This window comes from Oryzias latipes, chromosome 16 (genome assembly GCF_053564925.1).
Source record: "Oryzias latipes strain Hd-rR chromosome 16, Olatipes_Hd-rR_3.1".
NCBI lineage: Eukaryota > Metazoa > Chordata > Actinopteri > Beloniformes > Adrianichthyidae > Oryzias > Oryzias latipes.
In genome coordinates, this window is record NC_136252.1 from 7,494,616 (window position 1) to 7,516,112 (window position 21,497).

At 41.9% G+C, this 21,497-nt stretch overlaps 1 protein-coding gene across 4 annotated transcripts in view; it reads right to left on the reverse strand.

Annotated features, from left to right (window-relative positions):
• vps13b (vacuolar protein sorting 13 homolog B) overlaps window positions 1–21,497 on the reverse strand; it is a 318,767-nt gene that overhangs the window by 68,876 nt on the left and 228,394 nt on the right. For all 4 annotated transcript variants that reach the window (XR_002874967.2, XM_023964361.2, XM_023964362.2 and 1 more), the window contains exons 35-38: window positions 16,668–17,009; window positions 16,153–16,567; window positions 15,867–16,004; window positions 5,693–6,085 (exon numbers count right to left, since the gene is read on the reverse strand). Coding sequence is in view for 3 of the 4 variants with exons in the window: in XM_023964361.2 (XP_023820129.1) it covers window positions 5,693–6,085; window positions 15,867–16,004; window positions 16,153–16,567; window positions 16,668–17,009 (1,288 nt within the window). In the remaining variant the exon portion in view is untranslated. The remainder of the gene's footprint in view (window positions 1–5,692; window positions 6,086–15,866; window positions 16,005–16,152; window positions 16,568–16,667; window positions 17,010–21,497) is intronic.

Consider the following 21,497-nt stretch of genomic DNA (forward strand, 5'->3'; position numbering starts at 1 on the left):
TATATCAATGTTTGAACTAGTTATCTCTATCAACGACACCTGTCCACAACCTCAGTCACCCTCCAAACTCCACTATGGCCAAGGCCAAAGAGCTGTCTAAGGACACCAGAAACCAAATTGTTGACCTGCAGAGAGCTGGAATGAAAGTAACAAAGGCTACCACCAGTAACACACTACGCCGCCAGGGTCTCAAATCCTGCAGTGCCAGACGGGTCCCCCTGCTAAAGCCAGAACATGTACAGGCCCATCTAAAGTTTTCTAGAGGAGGATCCATAAGAAGATCGCGGAAATGTCCTATGGATGAAAGCTGAAAGATGAAACCAAAATGGAACACTTTGGTTTAAACAGAACTTGTGATATTTAGAGGGAGAAGAACTATGAGTTTTATCCCAAGAACACCAACCCCACTATGAAGCATGGAGGTGGAAACATCATGGTTTGGGGCAGTTTCTCTGAAAAGGGTATACGATGACTGATCCATATTAAAGAAAGGATGAAAGGAACCATGTGTGGTGAAATTTTGGGCTTAAACCTCCTTTCATCGGGGAGAACACTGAAGATGAAATGTGGCTGGATCTTCTAGCATGACAATGATCCTAAACACAACAACAAATGCGTGTCTATGAAAAAAGCATTTTAAGGTCATGGAAGCAAGTTTTTGGACCTCAATCCAATAGAAAATCTGTGAAAGTCATTGTTCCAGGAAAGCCTCCAAAACATTACAGATCTAAACAAAAATTAAAATAAAAAAAATAAAAAGGTTAGCTTTTCTGTCAGCAATTTGTTTCAGTTCAATTGAGTTCCTCTATAAAACTCCAATTCAGAACTGAGGTTGTTGCAAGGCATTACACAGAAAAACCCCAAAACTTGAAAGCCTAAACTTAGAATGACTATACTCCAAATCCTATACAGATCCATCTGGTAAAGACAACTTGACATCCCTGTATTTTAACTGCAGCGATTTTTGCTGTCGTCTCCGTGGTGTGGATGAATCTGGGTGACTATGCTGACCAACAGGGACCAACGCTCTGCAGTAAAAATATTGCTTCATGAAATCTGAACAGAATAGAACTGAAACACTGGATGAGTGCTGCACTAACACGCTCTGCTGTGTGACGGTGAGTGTGCTCCTCAGTCGGGAGCCTGTTCGGACAGTGTGACGGCCCCGTGGCCCTCATGGAGCCTTGGACATCTGTTCTCTTTCTGCTGCCCACCTCTTTCTCTTTTCCTGAACTATAAATGCCCCTCTACCTTGGGAAGTGGATGGAGGGAGGAATGCTGAGCTTCCACTTGCTTTTCATTAACACAGGATCTGGTAACACACCTCACTGTCAGCCTAATCCCTTCTCTCTCCATCTTGTCCCTTCCCTGAGAGTGGCTGCTATGACCAGGTACAGAGCCCCAGATGTTCAGCGGGTTTAAAGGGGGTGGGGGGATACAGGCAATGGGCTGCTGGTGGTGATGAAGACAGGGTGGGATGGAGTACTAACATTCAGCTGCTTCCCGTTCTATCCTGTGTCACTCCATATGTCCACACTCTGCATTTTCTTATTATTTATCTCTTTACTCCCTAATATGCCTGCTATTCCTGTGATTTTGGCATCCTTCACTCCAGCCATGTATCTAAAAAAAGAAAAGGTAAAACTTTTCCACACCATTTGCTCCTGCCTCCCATTTGTTTTTCTACATCATCAGTTTAACGTGTCGGGATTTGATCCATCAGCCTCCGTTCACCACAGAGAAGCAACGACTGTAGTGATACAAGCTGCAGCAGCCCTGTTCCATTCTCCTGAATTACATCTCAAGTGCAGCCTTTCCCAGGGGGGTAATTCCCACTGACTTATTGTGGCAGCTCAAGAGCTCAACCTTACCGAACGGGAATCTTGACCTTTATCTCTGGAAAATTCCAAGGTATCCATTTTCTGTAGTCTGAAGCAGCTTGGAGTGCTGAGTGATGGAGGTGGTGCAGTTAAGGCTAAAAGTCAACAGATACATCTATTGTCAACAGAGATCAGTCTGTGTAATTGGAGACAGTTTGTCTCCTCTCAGTGCCAACAAATCTGGAAGCACTATGTGAAGAAGCCCTGAGGGAAAAATAGCTGTGTTTGTTGTGACAAGCACCTATACGCGTGCAAACGCTTTCAACAACAACAACAACCAAAACACTCCATAGGTTATGCAGACGCACAACTTCTGATGTTTACTTTACAATCCCTAAAACTATTTCAGAGCCTAAAAGAGATTTATGCTGGGATCTGGAGCCGTGTAAACTCTTCAGTCCTCCAGTGTCAACAGCTCAGAGTTCAAATGATGTCAATGTGTTCAGAGATGAAATATTAAGGTATTTAATGAGATCTGCGCAGACCATCTTAAGCCTTTCAGGTACTTCAGAAACCGCTCAAGATGATATAGGAGGAGATGGACAAGAAAATCTCCAGCACACAATGACAGCATTAGTTTTATTACAGCATAATGCTCTGAACATTTTCCGCTATAACAACCAGTAGCTCTCAGAAAAACCAAGGGTGAAACACCCAGAAGATGTTTATCACCACAGGTGCTCCTGGTCCTAACGTCTTCCTCACTCTGTGATAGTGATTCCAAATCAGTTTAATTAAAAATATGTTTTTATTTCAGAAAGAAAATTAAGTAAATAAGATAAAATAAACATCCATCCAAAGACTGCTTCCACTTCCCGTGTTTACTGCAAACCTAGAAAAGTATTCATTTGTAGAAAAGAGCCAACTGTTTTCTGGAAGTGTTTTAAACAGGAGAGAAAGAGCTTCCATGTCATCATCATTGTGTCCATACCCTCTTTTTCCACTCTGCGCTTTCTTTGGTGTTTGTGAAAGTCAACAGATCAGAGACGGAAGAAAGCTGAAAAGCTGGAGAAGCTGCAGCACTATGGATTGTGTCATTGCGCAGTTATGTAGATTTGAGTAAACAAAGTGCAAATTGTTTGAGGTTTTAATTAGCATTTTTAACAATCATTTTATCTGAAGTAATTCTATATTAACAACATCTGTGAAACAGATGCTGGCACTTCCAAAGGGCTGGGCTCCAGCTCCAGATCCTTGAACACCAGTCAACAGAGGATGTTTTGCTCAGCGGCACTTAAGTATAAACCATCTACAAGCAAAATTATGAGTCAAAAGTGTTCCCTATTATCTACTGCATGTGGCATGAATTCAGCAGCCTCTTTAATTCCTCTCGTCCCTTCTATTATTCGGTTTGAAAGAAAAACAAAAAAGATTTTTTTCTATTGTTGTGGCTCAAAGTTGGGTATTAGGAATTCCGTAGTCGTGACGCCTCCTGCAGCAGGAAAAGCCCCAATGAAAGGCGGGTTTGTTTAAAGAGAAAGATTTCTCACACACAATCAGGCATCAATCAAAGATCCGTGAAATCAAACCAAAGGTCAAAGGCAACGCAAGTTCCTGCAAAAAACTACTCAGTATATGGACAAACCCTGCTTTTAGCTTACAGAGCCTGTACCCTACTTTTCTTTAGACTTTCAGAGTAAACTATATCCATATACAAAATGATTTATTACCTTTGGCTCACTAAAGAAGGATTTCTAATAAAAGAAATGAGTTTTTTCCCCAGTTCATTTTCCTACGATACGATTTTTGAGGCTCCGCCTTTCTCTCCTTGTGGGCGTCACTCATTTCATGACGTCAACCCCGAGCCGACCTCGTCAGCATGTCTGCGCTTCGCCCACGAAATCAAACTACATCTGAACTTTTGCAAAGATGGATGTGCCTATTGTTCATAAAAAATGAAACCCTTAGGCGATCACCACTAGCTCTACGGAGAAAGTGGGTGTGTGTTAGCCTGGGGGCGGAACTGGCAGCATAGATTCTTCCTGGAACGGGCTGTTCATCACTTTGTGACATCAGTGTGAGAACCTACTCGTTTTCGTGGGCTGGGAGGCCCTGGTGCTCAGGGAGCAGGTTTTTTAGAGGAATACTCAGAAATGCGAGAATGGATTCAAATAATGCTTTGGGGTTGTTTATAGTGAGAAATTACCATAACAATATACCGGTACTCAAAAGCTCAACTGGTCGATCTTTCATGATATAGGTCCTTGATACAGATGATCAGAGTTACCGTGCGAACAAAGCAACTATGTGGATGGTGGATCCCATATCCACCTGTAAGGGCATAGAAACAGGATCCATCATCCACACAGCTGTCTGTGCGGGCAAAAAATGGACAAATATGTACACACAGGTGACCCACACGAAATATCAAAGTGGCAGACGGTTTGGAGAGCCCGTAGGGCATAAATGCTCTTGGGCATTTTTTCTAGGGACATGCTGTGGGCTACAAGTCCTAGCAAACACTTGTACATCAAGTAAGAGTGACGTAGGTGAGATGCAGGCGTGTCAGACACATTTTTCTTTTATTCCAACCCCCTCAAACTCTGCAAACTGTGCTGAGACCCATGAGTGCTGTTCAAGTGAAAGTCGGACACTTCTTTTTTTTGCAGCGTGAAGAAACCAGGATATTAAACAATCAATGTAGTTTGTGTGGGCATCCTACAGGTACTTACATAGGCCATGTGCACACCCTATGCGTGCAGCATTTGCACGCTGCCAATAAGATCCAGTAAGCGCAACCTTGCTAATGACTGGAGTGCTGTGTAAAGGGCACCGTACGACAGCATCACCCATACGTGTGTGTAACATACATTATTCTAATAAAGACTTCATGATACTTGTACCACACGCACAACAATGGTACATTCCATTTCTATGACATCCCTTGAGGCGGTCGCATGAGTGTCAAGGGAACTGAATGACACACCTTTACTGCTCTCAACAACCCTCTACGGTTCTGGACAACTCGAAAACCCGCAGCACCCATACGGGGGTTGACCCGTACAAGTACATGTGGCTGAGTCAGTGACAACAGAATTTCCAAGCAAGATGAAATTTCTTTAAAAAAAAGATTAAAATGTTTAACTTTCAGTTACATAAAACAGTCAACATCAACAAAGACTTCGGTATTTCTGTTCAAGATATATTACACTAATACAGTATCTTTTTAAGTATTTTGATCATCTTCCCTTAGTTTTGTCAGCATATGTGTAAGATTGATAAAATGAGCTCTGTCCTTTCCTGGATTGAGAGAAAATCGGCAAGACAGAACAATTCAGAAACCTTAGAGAAAATCAAGGTTACTGTGGTGTTCACCGAGCACAGCTTACATCAGGCCTTGAAATTTTTGTGGCTTTAATCAAATTTGAAGTTTCAAACAACTGACATGCCACAGAAAGAAGGTGCACGTTTACTCTGTCACTGTATCTTAAAGCTGTGGTCAGTTCAAATGATTACAACATTTGCCAAATGCGATTAACTCATTATAGCAGTTTTAAATACAGCTCCACCTTTTTAAGCAACCTTCTTTAAAAAAAATACTGCAGCAGAGTAGATTTAAGGGGATAACATGATGAGTATAAAATTTTCCTCTTACTATCGATGAAGATTCCCTAAGATTCATCACTCTGAGGTGAAAGATGGCCTTTAACTCTTAGAGCCATAAAGATATCAGCAGCTCAAAGGGTTTGAGGCCAAAAGAAAACAACAAAAATCTCGACCCACCTATTAAAAGACCTTCTTTGCTGAAGACGTACAAATCAATTGGCCTTTGTTTACCTTAAGCTTACTTTGTTAGTGAGTCTTTCACCAACCTTCTGTCCTGGGTGCCGTCTTCACTTGCAGACATCCTGTCAAGGCTGAAAGTGATACAGTCAAGCTGGGCTTCAGTGCGTGGCCTTCTGTCTCCATGGTTACAACCATCTGAGTTGTGTGGACTGACACTCTGTGGAAGGATCGAGCTAAGGTCTTGATGCTGCTGGTTAAGGCTAATGATGAACCCTGATGAAGAGGGTCAGAACGAGGGATGAAGGCCTGTGGTGTCTTTGTTGGAGATGAATGAGAAGAGGAGGCAGCAGAGGCTGATTTAGCAGTGGTATCCCATTTCTGGATGGACAAAACCTTCTTCAGGTAGGCTTTGGTCTGCTCCAGCTTCGTCAAAGTCAGACTGACTTTCAGTGGCCGTGAAAGCTGCCCAGTTAGCTCAGCTGTGGAGATCAATAAAACAAACACAAAAGATGAGAGGAGAGGCAGAAAAAAACAGAAGAAAGGGTTTAAGACATAACAATTCACACTATGTTCTTCTGTAAGGAGTTTCTGAGTAGGTGCTTGTGAAACAGGGGAAGGGCTGTTGTACACACGCCATACTGTTTTGATGAAGTTCCGAGTGTTTAGGTAACTGTGGCTGTATGTTGAGATCAATGTTTTTTATGGTGATGGTAAATAGTCAAGACTCGTATAACATTTATTTACTGTAAAGCGCCTCTGCTTTTGGCCTTAGTTGCAATTGCCTTTGCGACTAGATATGGGCTGTTTGCAGGGGGGACATGGGTAAACCTGCACGGGGCACACAGGTGACAAGAAGAAAAAAATCAAGGTTGTAGCCTGTAAGGGATAAAAAAAAAATGTTCATGTGCATTATTTTCTACAGCTAGGCTGCAGGTGACAAGTTGTAGTGAACACAACACTTAAGGGTAAGGTAGGTGAGACACAGACACTTCAGGATTATTCTTTGTCTTTCAAGTGCATTGTGCGACAGAATTACATGTATGCCATAAGTACCTGTAACTTTCATTATCCATACAAATATTTGATGATACACCTACCACATGCACAACAATGATACATTCCATTTTCATGATGTCCCTTGAGGCGGCCATACAAGCCTCAAAGGAACAGCAAGACACGCCTACTCTCCCGTCAAGAGTCGGCCTCTCCTCTCTATGACCCTCCAGCGGCCCAGACAGCCAACAAACCTGCAGCACCCGTACGGGTCAACCGCCATTGTAATTAAGATTGTGCTTAAGACTTTTCACATCTACTCACACAAACTGCTCTGCTGCATCCACCGGAGGCAACTAAGTCTTCAGAATCTTGCCCAAGAACGTGATCAGGGTAGACAAGAATTGAACCATCAACCCTTGGCTGGGAGATGACTGCTCTATCATTCTGCCATGGCTGCCCAATCAATAAAAGGTGTCACAGCAGCATGGACCTGTCCCCACTTTTTTATTTTTAGTTCCTTCTGAACTTCAGATGAAAAATTCTTATTTTAACTTTTAAATAAATGGACATTTAAAGACCTTTGCACGCCATTTTTGTAGCATTGATAATGTTAGCTTTGGGTTGTGAGGGGGAGAATGTAAACTAAGGAACCATGGGAAATGAGCATTGGCTTTCTCCTACGCAACCAGCCCACAACTCAGAGGTGAATTTCTAATGACCTGAGCAGATATGATCTAGAAAACGACAATTTATTTAATGAGGCTAAAAACAGCATCCTCATAATAAAAAAAATCACCTGGAACGCTTTGAAAATAGATCAAAATATGATCAAAGTGCGACTTTATCAGCTCACCTCTGTGGTAAAAGAATGGCTCTGTAACGGTTTCAATCTAAGGTCACAAATAAAATAAATTGATTGTTGGCTCTACGCTTTGTTCTTTAAAATGGTCCTTGATTTTGGAAAACCCAATAAAAACTGTTCCAAATCCTTCTGAGGCCTTCAGGATGAGGCAGCCTCATCAGTGTCTGTTTCAGAACATCTGAACCCAAATCAAAGGGAAACTACATGGAGGTTCGGCTTGTTAAATCATATCTTGAGGACATCTTTTTTTTCGTGTGTGCATGAAATGACCTGGGTTCATTCTCGATCTCTTGTTTCTTATGAGCTGATATTCTCACTTGCTGTCTGAATGTAACATCCTTAAGTGACACTGCGGAAAAGCAGAAGAAAGAAATGTCCTTTTCGTGCCAGCTGCATAAATTATGTCCTCTCTGCAGATCTACCTCTTTCTAGCTCTCTACTGCCTTCAAACACTTGACTGGAATTTACAGCGGCACATGAACTAACTCCATGCCATTTTACACCACTACCACTATTTTTCCACCTGGTCACGAGACGAGAGAAGCAACTGCAGTCAAGCACCGCTGTTTTTCATGTTGTGAGCTTTTAAAGGTTATCGGTCTGCTGTCTTCCTTCTGCTCAGGTAGGCATGCTGGGTGACATGAGTTGAACTGAGGACTGCGTCTGTTTTCATCGTGATAATGAGGCGCATGGCAAAAATGACTACAGTAGGACTGGACAAAAGGTAGGTGGAATTTGTAGTTTTCATTTCCACTTGACTTATCACCAGGAAACTTTCCGGCGGAGGACTAAGAAGTCCATATGCAGCTGTTGAGGTTCCCTTTTCCTCCCATTTTCTCCCAAACCTCAGAACCTCCTGTGCCCCAACCCATTATGGGCCTCGCGTAACACTTTTTTCCCCTTAGAACTTCCTATTCAAAAAAAAACTTTTTTTTTCTTTCTCAGCCAGGGTTATCCTTTGATTTTCTTCAACCTGCAACCCAATCAATCCCTCCAACCCATAATAATATAAAGATGTGTGAGCACACTGTCAGGGCAAATGCAGGATCCTGAGCTTTGCTTAGCCTTCCACACATCAAGACCTGTTCCTGATTAGAGCTGGTCCCCCTTTTCCAACGTTCCTTTCTGCCTCTACCTTAAAAACCTCTCCAACCAAGCCAAGCACTGCAGTGCTGCTTAATCCATCTGCAATTCACACGCTCAAACTGCAACGCATCCAGCTTGTGAAAAAGAAAACTTTTTGAAGACTTCATAGAGCTTCATTAATGATAGAACTCATTCTGACCCAAATATAACTGAAATATTAAGAGGTGGCTTGACGTTTTCTATAACTGTATCATATTCTTTCTCACACAAAAACTAAGTTACTACTCTATTTTAACAAAAAAGAAGGTTGAGATTTGAACATCAAACAGAAAAGGGGGCCGGCTCATTATTACAGCCTTTCAGTTCTAATGACCTGTCTACACTGCAGGTCAAGCAAACAACAGCAGCACTAAATCATAATTTATGCCAGTTTAGGCTTGATTGATGACGTAATGGTATTTGTTTTCTTCATTTATTTTTATTTTTACACTCAGTCAGGTAAAGGTGAGATGAGAGCAGCCCCAGTCACCCAAACTACCTACAGCAAGTGAGGAGGTTCACTTTTTAAGCCTGAAGCAAAAAAACAAGTTATCTCTGAAAACAGACAGACTGAGAAATGTGTCCTGAATTATGTCCTTATAGATAGTTTATTTCTAGTTCAAAGGGCTACACTTTTGTTGAATGTTTTAAGAACAATCACTACAGAGAGATTTGATATAATACAGTTGTTTGGAATACATTACATCCTACCATGACTTGATTGTGATTTGATGTCATGGAAATCTACTGAATTGCAACAAATAAAAAATAATTATGCCAGCAGCAAACTGAGATAGTAAGTACAGAGATACAGTCACCAAATTATGTGTGTAATCACATCTTTATGCAAAAAGCATTTCTTCTTCTTTTCCTTTTTCCCTTCAAGGGTTGCCACAGCGAACACGCTTCTTTCATCTAACCCTGTCTTCTGCATCCCCTCCTCCAACACGAGCCACCTTCATATGTTCCTTCTCTGCATCCATCAACATCCTCATTGGTCTTCCTCTAGACCTCTAGCCTGGCAGCTCTAGACTCAGCATCCTTATACCACCTGTAGCCTCAGGTGGGGCTATTAATTAGTTTTGGAGACACTGACAAGGACGAGGAAGTGGTCTTTTGAAACCGCAAACTGAAATGTCAGACTTCTGAATAAAAACACTTTTTGATAAATTAATCATTGAGTATTTCTTACCGATGCGAGATGGAACCCACCCTCCTCCCACAAGGGGTATTGTGGTCGTAACAAATAGAGTGTTTTCACTGTCTCTCCTGTGGACATGTCCGAATCATTTCAGTCTGCCCTTTCTTACTTTATCTCCAAAACCTCTAACAGGAGCCGTCCATCTGATGTATTCATTCCTGATCCATCCTGATCACTCCCAAAGAGAAGCTCAGCATCTTCATCTCTGCTACCTTCAGCTCTGCTTCCTGTCTCTTCCTCAACCCACTGTCTGAGGAGGAAAAGCAAAAAGCTTCTGGTGTTTTCCAAAAAACATGCTGCCCTTATGAAGCACTTTCAGGCTCATGCGATGGTGTTCAGAGACCCGAACAGGCCTAAATGTGGACAGGAGTCAAAGATTGGTCCTTCTCAGGTGTCAGAGTCTTTCAGTGCAGCAGAAAGTTCAAGAGAAAGTCTGTGCGCACTCGTGCACACACACAGGCGTGCATTCACACACACAGGCATGTGCCCACACATGGACACACAAACATGAAGTCCACAAACATGATGTCCACAAACGTCTACACAGACATGTTTGCGCTTGCACACTCACACAAATGGATGCACACGCACTCACACACATGCATGGCCAAAAACACACATATAGTTGCAGGTATGCCCAAACACACATGCATGCATACACAAAACACACACAATACACGGATCCCCAAATGCAGGTGTACACACACATTAGCCTGTATTTATGCACAAAGACACACATTCAACCACAAATACATCCTAATAGATGGCCATACACACATGCACATTCACATACACACACATGTGCATCCGTGGACCCACACACATACCTCTGCAGAAATGCAGGTTGAACATGCTTATTAGCCAGCTTACTTTGCCTTTTTTCTGTGATCACACATAACGCCGTCCTCGCTCTGAACCTGCTGTTGGCAAATGTGCAGCCACCACTAACACTGTTTTCATTCCCACACTACCTTGGATTTTTCCAGCAACCTTTGGCGTTTGGCACTTGACAGTAAAAAGCCTGCGTCAGACACAGGTGGCAATGGGTCCAATTACATAGGGGCCACATGTGCACACCATCAAAGTGTGTCTGTGTTTGGAAGGGCCAATAATATTTAGAGGGGCATCCTATGGTGGCAAAAAGTTCTCATACCCACGTAAGGCCAGTAACACAGTTAAGATCTGACTCAAATTAGAGAAGTTCTAGCTGGTTTGCCGGGGAGCACATGCTTGTATACAGTAACTGACAACATTTCTGCAAACTCACTTCTTGATGGGAACCAGAAACACTACAGCAGGGGTGCACATTATGTCGATCGCAATCTACCGTTCAATCTTCAAGGACATGAGGGTATATCGCAGGCCGGCAAACATAAATAACCACAAAAAGAAAAAAATCTGTCAGAGAATTAAAATCCTCACTGAGAAGTACGGGACTTGATTGACATGCAGAACGGCCAATCGATACATACGTCACTGCACAAGCGTCTTTAAATACACTGAGCGCGAATTCTGTCTGTCACCAGAAAGTCGCTACCTGCCCCACGGCACGTTAGGTCCCTGGAAGAAGACCACTCTGGCCCACTGGAGTGTTTATTGAGGCCCGGATTGCCCTGCATGCCTCCGCAGTTTCCGCCCAATGGATCTGAGCCCACTGAGGCATGCATATATATGTAGCTCAATGGCAAGAACAAGACACAGGCAATAAACAGCTACGTCCTGCCAGTTATCAGATACCCTGCAGCAATAATAAGATGGCCAAAGGAAGAGAAACAGACCACGGATGTTAAGACACAAAAGCTCCTCACCATGCATGGAGGGTTCCATCCCAAATCCAGCACCCTGAGACTGTATGCTAGCCGCAAGGAAGGAGGCAGAGGACTAGTGAGCATAGAAGCCACTATCCAGGATGAAACATCCAAGATGCATGAAGACATCAAGCTCAAGGTCCCAACTGACAGTGTGCTCAGTGAATGTCTCAAGCAATGGAGAGTAGAGGATACAGTGCTGGAGGACAGATCCTCATGGGAGGACAAACCCCTGCATGGGATGTACCACCGGACCATAACTGAAGTGGCTGATATCAACAAGTCCCACCAATGGCTAGAAAGGGCTGGCCTACAGGACAGCACTGAAGCGCTCATCCTGGCAGCCCAGGAACAAGCCCTGAGCACCAGAGCGATAGAGGCTCAGATCTACCACACCAGACAAGACCCAAGGTGTAGGCTGTGCAAAGAGGCGCCTGAAACAATCCAGCACATAACTGCAGGATGTAAGATGTTGGCAGGGAAAGCATACATGGAGCGCCACAATCAAGTGGCTGGAATAATATACAGGAACATGTGTGCAGAATATGAACTGGAAACCCCCAAGGTCAAAATGGGAAACACCTCTGAATGTGGTAGAGAATGAGAGAGCAAAGATCCTGTGGGACTTCCAGATCCAGACTGATAGGATGGTAATGGCGAACCAACCAGACATTGTAGTGGTGGATAAAGAACAGAGGAAAGCCGTTGTGGTGGATGTGGCAGTGCCAAGCGATGGGAACATCAGGAAGAAGGAACATGAGAAACTGGAGAAATACCAGGGACTCAGAGAAGAACTGGAGAAAGCCTGGAAAGTGAAGGTGACTGTGGTGCCTGTGGTAATTGGATCACTCGGGCCAGTAACCCCCAAGCTGGAGGAGTGGCTACAACAGATCCCTGGAAAGACCTCAGACCTCTCAGTCCAGAAAAGCACAGTGCCATGAACAGCTAAGATACTACGCAGGACCCTGAAGCTCCTTGGCCTCTGGTAGAGGACCCAAGCTTGGAGGAGAAACAACCCGCGGAGGGTGAGAGGGGCGTTTTTTTTTTTTTAATATGCCGAAGAAGTGTGGACACCCCTGCACTACAGAGCAATGGTTCCACTTTGTTCTAGTTAATATATCACCTTCTGCTTCTCTACAGATAGTAGATTGATTTTTTGGTCTTCAGTCAGTAGATGTTACTTAAACCTGTGGACTTGCTCTGCTCCGTTTTAAGGCAGGAGCTCAGCAGGAAAGAAAGGAACTAAAAAGAAGTAAACATGTTCCTGAATAGCCCTATCAGACAACCTCTATCCACATGGAAAACAAGAAGAAAAAAAACAGAACATATAAAACGGAGCAAAAACACCCAAATGTTAAGCATACAAAGAGATGCTCATGTGTGTTTTTGCCTTGAACCTCCCCCCCAGTCAAGAAAAATCTGGCTTCCTGTGTGTATTTAAGTCTGCAGGGCTTTTTAGGAGAGCGTGTGTGATGAGTGGCTGCTAAGCAAGGGTCAAAGCTGAAACACCATTCAGTTTATTCTACACATGTTACAAGTGTTTCCCACTCAGCATCCTTGGGAAGGAAGCTTTGATTGGTCTTGCAAAATAAATGCTGCTGAAATTGCGAGCATATTGCTGTAAACACACAGCAAGACGTGGCCTCATGGAGGTCTGCTCTCTGTTTGCGCCTGCTTGAGATAAATCAAAAGTGAAGCATTGTTGAATCAAAGTACAGCCGCCAAACCTGATAAATACTCACTGCAAGACACTCAAAGCTATTCATGAAGTCAAGGGACAACTGCTGAAGGCAACGTCAAGGTCAGAGAAGTTTTATTTGTATCTTTCTGTCTTCACTCAATTCTTTCTTCACTGCTCTTCTTGATGTTTAACAGTTTAAGCTTTTATCTCCAATAGTGCCAGAACGCTAAGTTTACTTTACATATCTGCTGAGAATCAGCAAATTCCACCAAGTCACAAACAGAAAAGGAATTTATACTTGTTATATATCACCCTCCAGAGAGTCATCCAACAACAAAACTGTAAAACATGCATTAGAGTGTGTGAGTGTGTGCTTTTTACTGGATCCTTGAGCGGACGAGGAAGAGCCAGTAGCATCTGTGTTCATTTCTTGATGTTTCCAGCAGCACCTGATCTGCATGCGGCAAATTCACACTGAGCCTGGATCCCATTTGATTCACTTTGGTATTGTTCTTAGGATGTGTGACTATGTGGAGGGTATAAATCTGACTGATCATTACAGATGTTATCTAACTGAAGCACTTGTCTGTAGTACTTTACGGCCATGTCTCAAAGCCACTACATACATTTTGGGCATATTGCATCTTTACGTGAAATTTTCACAGATGTATTGTAAACTAACCACCTTACAACCACGGAAGAAGTACGAATAAATACGCAAAGAACACATAAATCAGCCTAGAACATGAACTGTGTGATTATTGCGTTATTTATAAACAATTCATTAGGGAATTGTGCGTCAATTACGTAATTTTAACGTGATAGGTGAGCCATATATGCAATATAAAACATTCATCGGTGGTACATGCGTGAGGAGTCTGTAAGATATGTGTAGACAAACGTGGAACGTCGTGGAAAGCCACAAATCTGCATATGCATCTCGCAAAAATCACGCACAATTGCATACGATTTATGTAAAATTTGCAAATAAACTACATAAAATACGCACAAACTGCTTTATTCTTAACGGACCAAAAATTTTAAACAGCTCAAAACGGAATTTCATGTGAAGACCCGCCAGCTGAAACCCTCGACAGAAATGTGCGCACATCGATGAATGACGAACGAAAGAAACAGTAATGAATTACGTAAATTACGCATGAATCTCGAAAGACCAAAATCTCCTACGTGGAAAATACGCAAAATGTACGTAGTGGCTGTGTGACACAACCTTTAGGCAGGTTTAACCCTTGTGCTATCCTAGGCACGTTAACAATGGGAGTTGGGTCATCTAGACCCACTGGAAATGAATCTGGAAAACTTCACCTGCACTGTTCAGTAGCAGGTATTTCTCTCTGAGTCACACTGGTTGAAGTTTTGGATAAAGATCAATTTTAGATCAGTGAATCGGATCAAATAGAGTCTTTAAAAATCAACTAATATAAACCATATATCGGATTCTCAACCACAAATTATGATATGAATCACATTTTTGTTAAAATTAATCACGGCGCCCCTACTTTGACTTCCTTGTGTTGTTAAAACAATACAAACAGTTTTATTAGAAAAATCAATCTACTTAAATAGCAAACTTTGCTTTCTAAGAGGAATCTTCAACTCTATACTTTTTTTTTCTTTATTATATTTGGTAAATATGTGCTAATAAAAATATTTATGTTTAACTCATTGTTTTATTTATCAGAAATTGTAACTTGTTATGTAAAACATTAAAAAAAAAACTAAGAAAAACTGCTGTTTGTGGTGTAACTCGATCTTCTACTTTTGGAAAACTCACATCTTCCTAAGATCTCTTTGTATCCGTCATTTTCATTTTTATCACCAAAGCCTTTTTAGACGAGATACCAGGTGTGTGGCTGTGACAGGTGGTGGTATTTCTGCAGTTATCTGTGCTGTTTTTACAGACTGACTGAGAGCTGTCAGCTAACAACAGGGAGAGATGCACTCTACATATCTTATATTGAAAGCCTCATCATAAACGCCAAACGCTCATCCCGGGAGTCTTTCCTGGGACTCTCTATAAAAGTGTGTGTCCGTGATTCTGTGCATGTGGAAAAGACAGCCTATATTTCACTGCATGTCTGCTGTTACTCCTCTGTTTGTATAAATCTGTAACATCTGGCCTGGGTTCAGGGAGCTGAAGTATGACCTGCGCCTACCCACACTCCCCATGACACCATCACAGGGATAAAAAGGTTGCAAACAATAAGGCTCAAAAGCCCACTCACACTTTTATTGATTACAATTGTATTTGGGCAGGATGTCAAACACACCCTGAGGTCAACAACCTCAGCTTAAACCTGCTCATATGGTTATCACATCTGTCTAAAAATAGAGAACCAAACCCTGAGAAAAGTCCGTTTACAAAAACCTGACACTAAACGCAAAAATATCCACTCTTTCCAAAGAGGAACTGTTCTTTTCAAGGTGAAAAAAGATATCAATGGCTTCATGCCGTCAATATCTGCACTGCCATGAAACTGCTTCATATGAGCCAACAAAAGTGCTAGGCCAGACTTTAGCTTTTTCCCTGAAAAATTGATAAAAAAAGAAAAAGTGTCATTCTCACCTGGTCCATTAAGAAAATCTTTAATCCGCAGGCAAAGCAGTGGGGGAGGGATCCCCGTTTTACTGTCCGCCTCTCCTGCTACTGTCTGAATCCAAAACACGTTGTAGTCAAGCGGTTCGGGTAAAGTTTTTCCAATATCTAGTAGTAGACAAAAGCAGAATATGACAGATCAGTAAGAAAAATGTGCATTTTATACATCTTTAAAAAAAAAAAACTATTTGTAATAACTGGGGTTAATCCATTATAAAATCAGTGAGTAGAACCATCCATTCAAGCACTTTCTCACCTAAGCATTTGTAGTCAGAGGCTACTCCTCTTAAAGACATATCAAACACAGACAGCTCCATCTTCTGCTTGCGGTGGTGGCAACTGAGCAGAACAGAGGGCTGCGCGACCTGGAGGAACAAGAAGGGCTCCAGCACCTGGTCCCCAGCCCCTCTTCTTCCTGGCTGCCTCACTATGGTAACACCCAGAGCTTGGCGAGCTGAAGAGCGGGTGGGAGTAGGAAGGCCATCTAGAGAAACTAGGCTTCTTCTGGGTAGTGGAGATGCTGCATGACAGGTATTGCTGTTGAGGATGTCCTCAGCTGTGAGGGTTGCAAGTGAGCCTGGGGCAGCCTTCCCCGGATCTGAAGTGGGGGAGGCAGAGGCTGGAGGAGACTCTGATGTGATTTCAGGATGATTGAGGACGCTCTTTCCCACCTGAATCAGACACAGAAGAATCATTCAGTTATTTTTTAGGGTTTAAAAATAAAAAAACCTTATTGTGGACAGTGCTTAGAGTCCATGGGTTTCTCTCTACCTTCTCCCCAGGATCCTTCTTCTCTGGAGTGCTCGGTGTATCAGATGATGTGGAAATGGACTTTGGGGCACTGCAGCAAGAGTACGTCATGAGAGAAAGCTTACTCGCAGTGACAAAGATGTCAAAAGGGATGAAGCTGAGGTTCTTGGTAATGGTGGACTTGCGAGACGGCCTAGCAATGCAGTGGTGGCTGGCTCCACTCTGTTGCTCTATTTGAACGATACGGATGCGAGCGCTGTCACTGCCAAAGCCGCTGTCGTGCCCAGCCCCACTGTGACGGGGTGATGAGTCAGCACCTGCTGCAGGCTCCTGTGAACTTCGCTTTCGCTCTTGTCGACGCACCTGCAAGAAGCAAGGCGAGGTGAAAACACGTCGACAACAACACTCCACACAACAAAGCTCCAGAGACTGTAATACACACAGAGCAAGACTAAAACTAAAATCAAAATGGAAACGAAAAGAGGATACATTTTTTTTTAATTTTTAGAGAATTCTAATGTTTAGTATTCAGAAGCTTGAAAAATGAAGGATAAAATAATATTGCGATTTCATGAGTTAAAATGCAGTTTCTACATAGATAAAACAAGATCTTAATGACTAAAAAGATTAGAAATAAATGGCACATGCATGTAGGAAATATTTTTCAAAAAGAAAAAAATAGTACCAAGAAGGCTAAAAAGTTTTGGTTTCTGCAATCACTCCATTAAACATGGAAATGTCTTCTAGTTCCACAGGATTTTAAGCTACAGCAGTAATGACCTGTAGTTATACAGATATTTACCTGCGGATCCTCCAATTTTCTCACTAATGGATTCAACACAGATTCAATGATTGGCGACTGCTGTCATTAAAAAAACAGAACTGGGTGAATTTCAAAGTGCAGGACACAGACAAAAGGTGTGTTTCCCTTCTATCCTACCCTCATCTGCTCCGTCCTGCATATGGTTACGATTACAGCTGCCCTTTCTCCACATCACTCCCTCCAGCTCAATGACAATTTGAAATGTATATTATTGCTGCGGCAAAGATAGTGTTTCAAGACCTCTGGGCAAATACTAAACCTACTGGCAGCACATTAAACAGAATATTTGACTTATTAGATATTTCCTATTGAAAACAGTGTCATCAAAGGCAAGAACAAGAGTCACACAGAACCCAGCAGCATGCTTGTCTGCCTGCCCATCCTGCTCTTTCTGCCTATGCGGACCCAGCCAGATTTATATCCATTCCCTTCTGTGATGATTACAGGGTGTGTGCATTTTTATTCCAGAAATATATGTTTTATAAGCAGCAGAGGAGACGTGTCACGGCCTCTTTGTGCTCAGGTAAAAAATGATGTCAGTTTATCTAACAGAGCGCAAGTTCAAGTTTCACTCCGATCATCTTTTGATCTGTTTTCGAAGTGTTCCCAGTGGTCTTTTAATTATAAAAAGATGTTTCTAACCAAAATAAAAAAAACGTGTGGTTTTAGGACATAGTTTCTGCAGATCAGCAGTAGTTAGAAATTAGAAATTCACCTCTGAGTTGTGGACGGGACTGTTGGTGTGGAGCAACCCAATTTTTTTACCCAATGGCATTTTTCCATCTGCTCCTGATTGATTCACAACGATTTGAATAAAGAAACACTCAGAAACGCACCTTTGCACTTGATTTTCTTTATGAGAAAAGTACTAGAAGAACATATGAAAAACACCCAAAACACAATGTTTGTTGGAGTGGGTCTTTAAGAAGCATCTCAATTCCAAATGACAAATAAGCTGCAACGCAGTAAAAAAAAATAACTGGGAAAACACAGATTTTCATATACTCCAAGTGCTTTCTCGTGTCTCTTCATGAGCTTGGGCTGCACACATAATATAACAATTACCAAACAGCCCTGTCTTCTTTTAACCACCAATCCTAAGAGAGTGCCCCCAATCCCAGCAAGCAAATTCTTTCTCTATATTTAGATGTGCTTACCAGCGAAATAAGGGATTATGGGAAAGAAGACCGGAAGACTGAGAGAAAGTGAAAAGGAAAAATATGCCACAGTAAAAAGCATTTAATTAGGATTTGCTCTCTTCTTTTATTAAACTTAAATAACTGTGCGCTCTCAATGACCTTTGAAAATGAACAAAGGTATATGCAAAAGCATGGTGCAGCTCTGCAGCCAATAAGAATCAACCTCATGCCAATTTAATCATTGACAGAGTGCAATAAATTTAGAATAGAAATGTGGGCTGTAGCAGCAGGCCAGTTCCCAGCTGAAATCCCCTTTTCCAACCATTACTTTCTATTGTATTATATAATGGCTGCACTGAAACACTGTTTCCAGATCCCAGCGCAATTTCTCTCTGGACTCAGTTGATCATGATCATGAGCGTGTGACTTTACATGTTCACTCCCACCCCCCAAAGCCAATCATGAGGTCATTGCCTCAGAGTCTCTAGGCAAAACACTGGAAAATGGAGGATGATTCCCAATGTGTGAAGCTATGAGCTTCCCAACTGCCAACTGTATCAGAGCGCATCTGCATGACTCCTAACCCTACTCCTGTCGGTGTAACTCAGAACAGCTTGACTGGAGGAAGGCCATTACTCAGAAGCACATGTCACATCATCCGAATGCCATCCATTCACGGTGTTGGCCAAGGAGTCAAATATGACAGCATAACGTTTGTGTTTGAATATCATAGATCTGGCTGATGAGTTCCAGATGAATGGAAAGTAGGTTGCAATTTGGGGTCAGGGTTCATCGAACATGAAAATCTGGATGTCATAAGATGCCAAGGAGGACTGTGGCAGTGAACAGGAAAAAATAAAATGCCTCCATTTTAAATAAAAGTTTCTGGGTTTAATCCTTTTATATTCTGTCCAAACTCTCAATAAAGTGAATCTCTCACTTTTCAGGAAAAAAAAGGTTTAGGGGGACTTCACTGACGTGAAAAAAGTCTCCAGCAAAGCATGACAACAGAAACAACACAGTTACAAGAAAATCTAAACACTAGTGACTAGAGAAAAAAGGCTTTGGACCTTGTTTGGTTAGTAAAATGATAAAATACAGTTTTAATTATGGGCAGCGCGCAGACTTTTACCAAACCAGAGTCTTTTACATTGTCTTTGCACCAGCAGTAGGGTTATGGTGGAACCAAAGTGCTTCATAGACCAGGATTACCAGAACATCTCTCTGTGCTCATGATTCCATATGGTCACATTGAAAAAATAAACCCACAAAAAAATCTGAAAACTGGTTGTTGTGCATGAAAAAGAATTAATGCCCTTTTGAAACCAAGATATTTTTCAGCCTTTATATTGAAAGAACTAATTTGCAACTTTACTATTGCATATTTGGTTTTACAGAACATTTAACATCAGTTTGCAATGGTAACAAGAAGAGAGGCAGATACAGTGGTTTTAGTAGCCCTATGATGTCTACCTAAAAGCATGAACTGACTCTTTCATAGTTCTCCTTAAATCTGTTTCCCAGATTTTTCCCATGTATCCTTGAAACTTTGGTAGAATTGCCACTTAAAGACATCGAAGGTCATTACTAAATCTTTGTGACATCACATTTCAGTGGAGCTACTTGCTTGCAGGGTGCCTGCATGGAAAAACCATCGGTCCTTTTGAATACATCAAAGTTTACAGGCTAGATCCCTGCTGTTTTATATGCTTTTGTTTACCAGAACCACAGAGCTGATAGCTGGCCTCTGTGCTTTTGTATTACTAGAAGAAAGCTGCAATATCTCATCTTAATAAAACAACAACAAAAACCCCCCAAACAATACTTACTTTAACGACCATAATTCATTCTACCATTTTCCTCAGAAAAACAGAGGGGGGAAGACATTTATAACACAATATGAAGTCACCGCTTTGTGGGCCATAACAGCATTCACAAAGCAAAGTCAGCTATCAACGACAGCCAGTTAATATACACTGAACTGGGTTTCAACAACAAAGAGGCAACCTGGTATGCACTTCAACTGAACCACATCAAAGATGCTATGTTAGGTCATGACTCCAGAGTCTGTAAATGAATGCAGAATACTTTAGCACAGCAGGCAACTGTACTTTTAAGGTGCACCCCATAGAAAAAGGGCACAAGGTTTTTTTAACAAGCAGTGATGATGAAAGAATTTCTTCAATGGTATAAGGTTTGTAACTCCATATAGCATGACATAAAATATATTACAATGTTTGTTTTCAATCCAAAAACCTATTTTCCAGCTCTTTGTCATCTGACTATTTTTGACTGAATAAGCAAAAAAGTAGAATTGCCTTCAGCTGGTTCAAAATTTTCTGACAGATTACAGTTTGTTGAAGTAAATGGATTCCCACACAGCAGAGTTAGCCATTGTGTACCATAGCATATTCACGATCCAGCCCTATTTTCACGCTTCCATTAGGTAACATTACTATGCTGATGATACGTGGCTTTATCCATCAGTCAAGTCAGTACATTTCACATAGTTTAAAATGATCAATGTCTTAAAGATTTAAAGACTTGGATTGGTTAGGAATTTCTTTTCCTAAACGCTGATAAAACAGAGGCTGTTGCTCTTAGATTTGAGCACTTCAGTAATTCACTTAGTAAAAATATATCCACACTGAAACACATTAATTTGGGCTCCAGTCCTGCTATGAGAAACCTTAGAATCACTTTTTGATGAAGACTTGACTTTTAACTCTCACATACATCACGTTTGTAGAACACGCATGGGCGAACATTTTAAGTCGTGGGCCACAAAAGGTTGTATAATTTGACAGGAGGATCCGACCAGTTTCACCTAGGTCATTAACAGCTGAAAGAGATGACCAGGTTGGGGAGGATAGCCACTGTCTCCCCAAC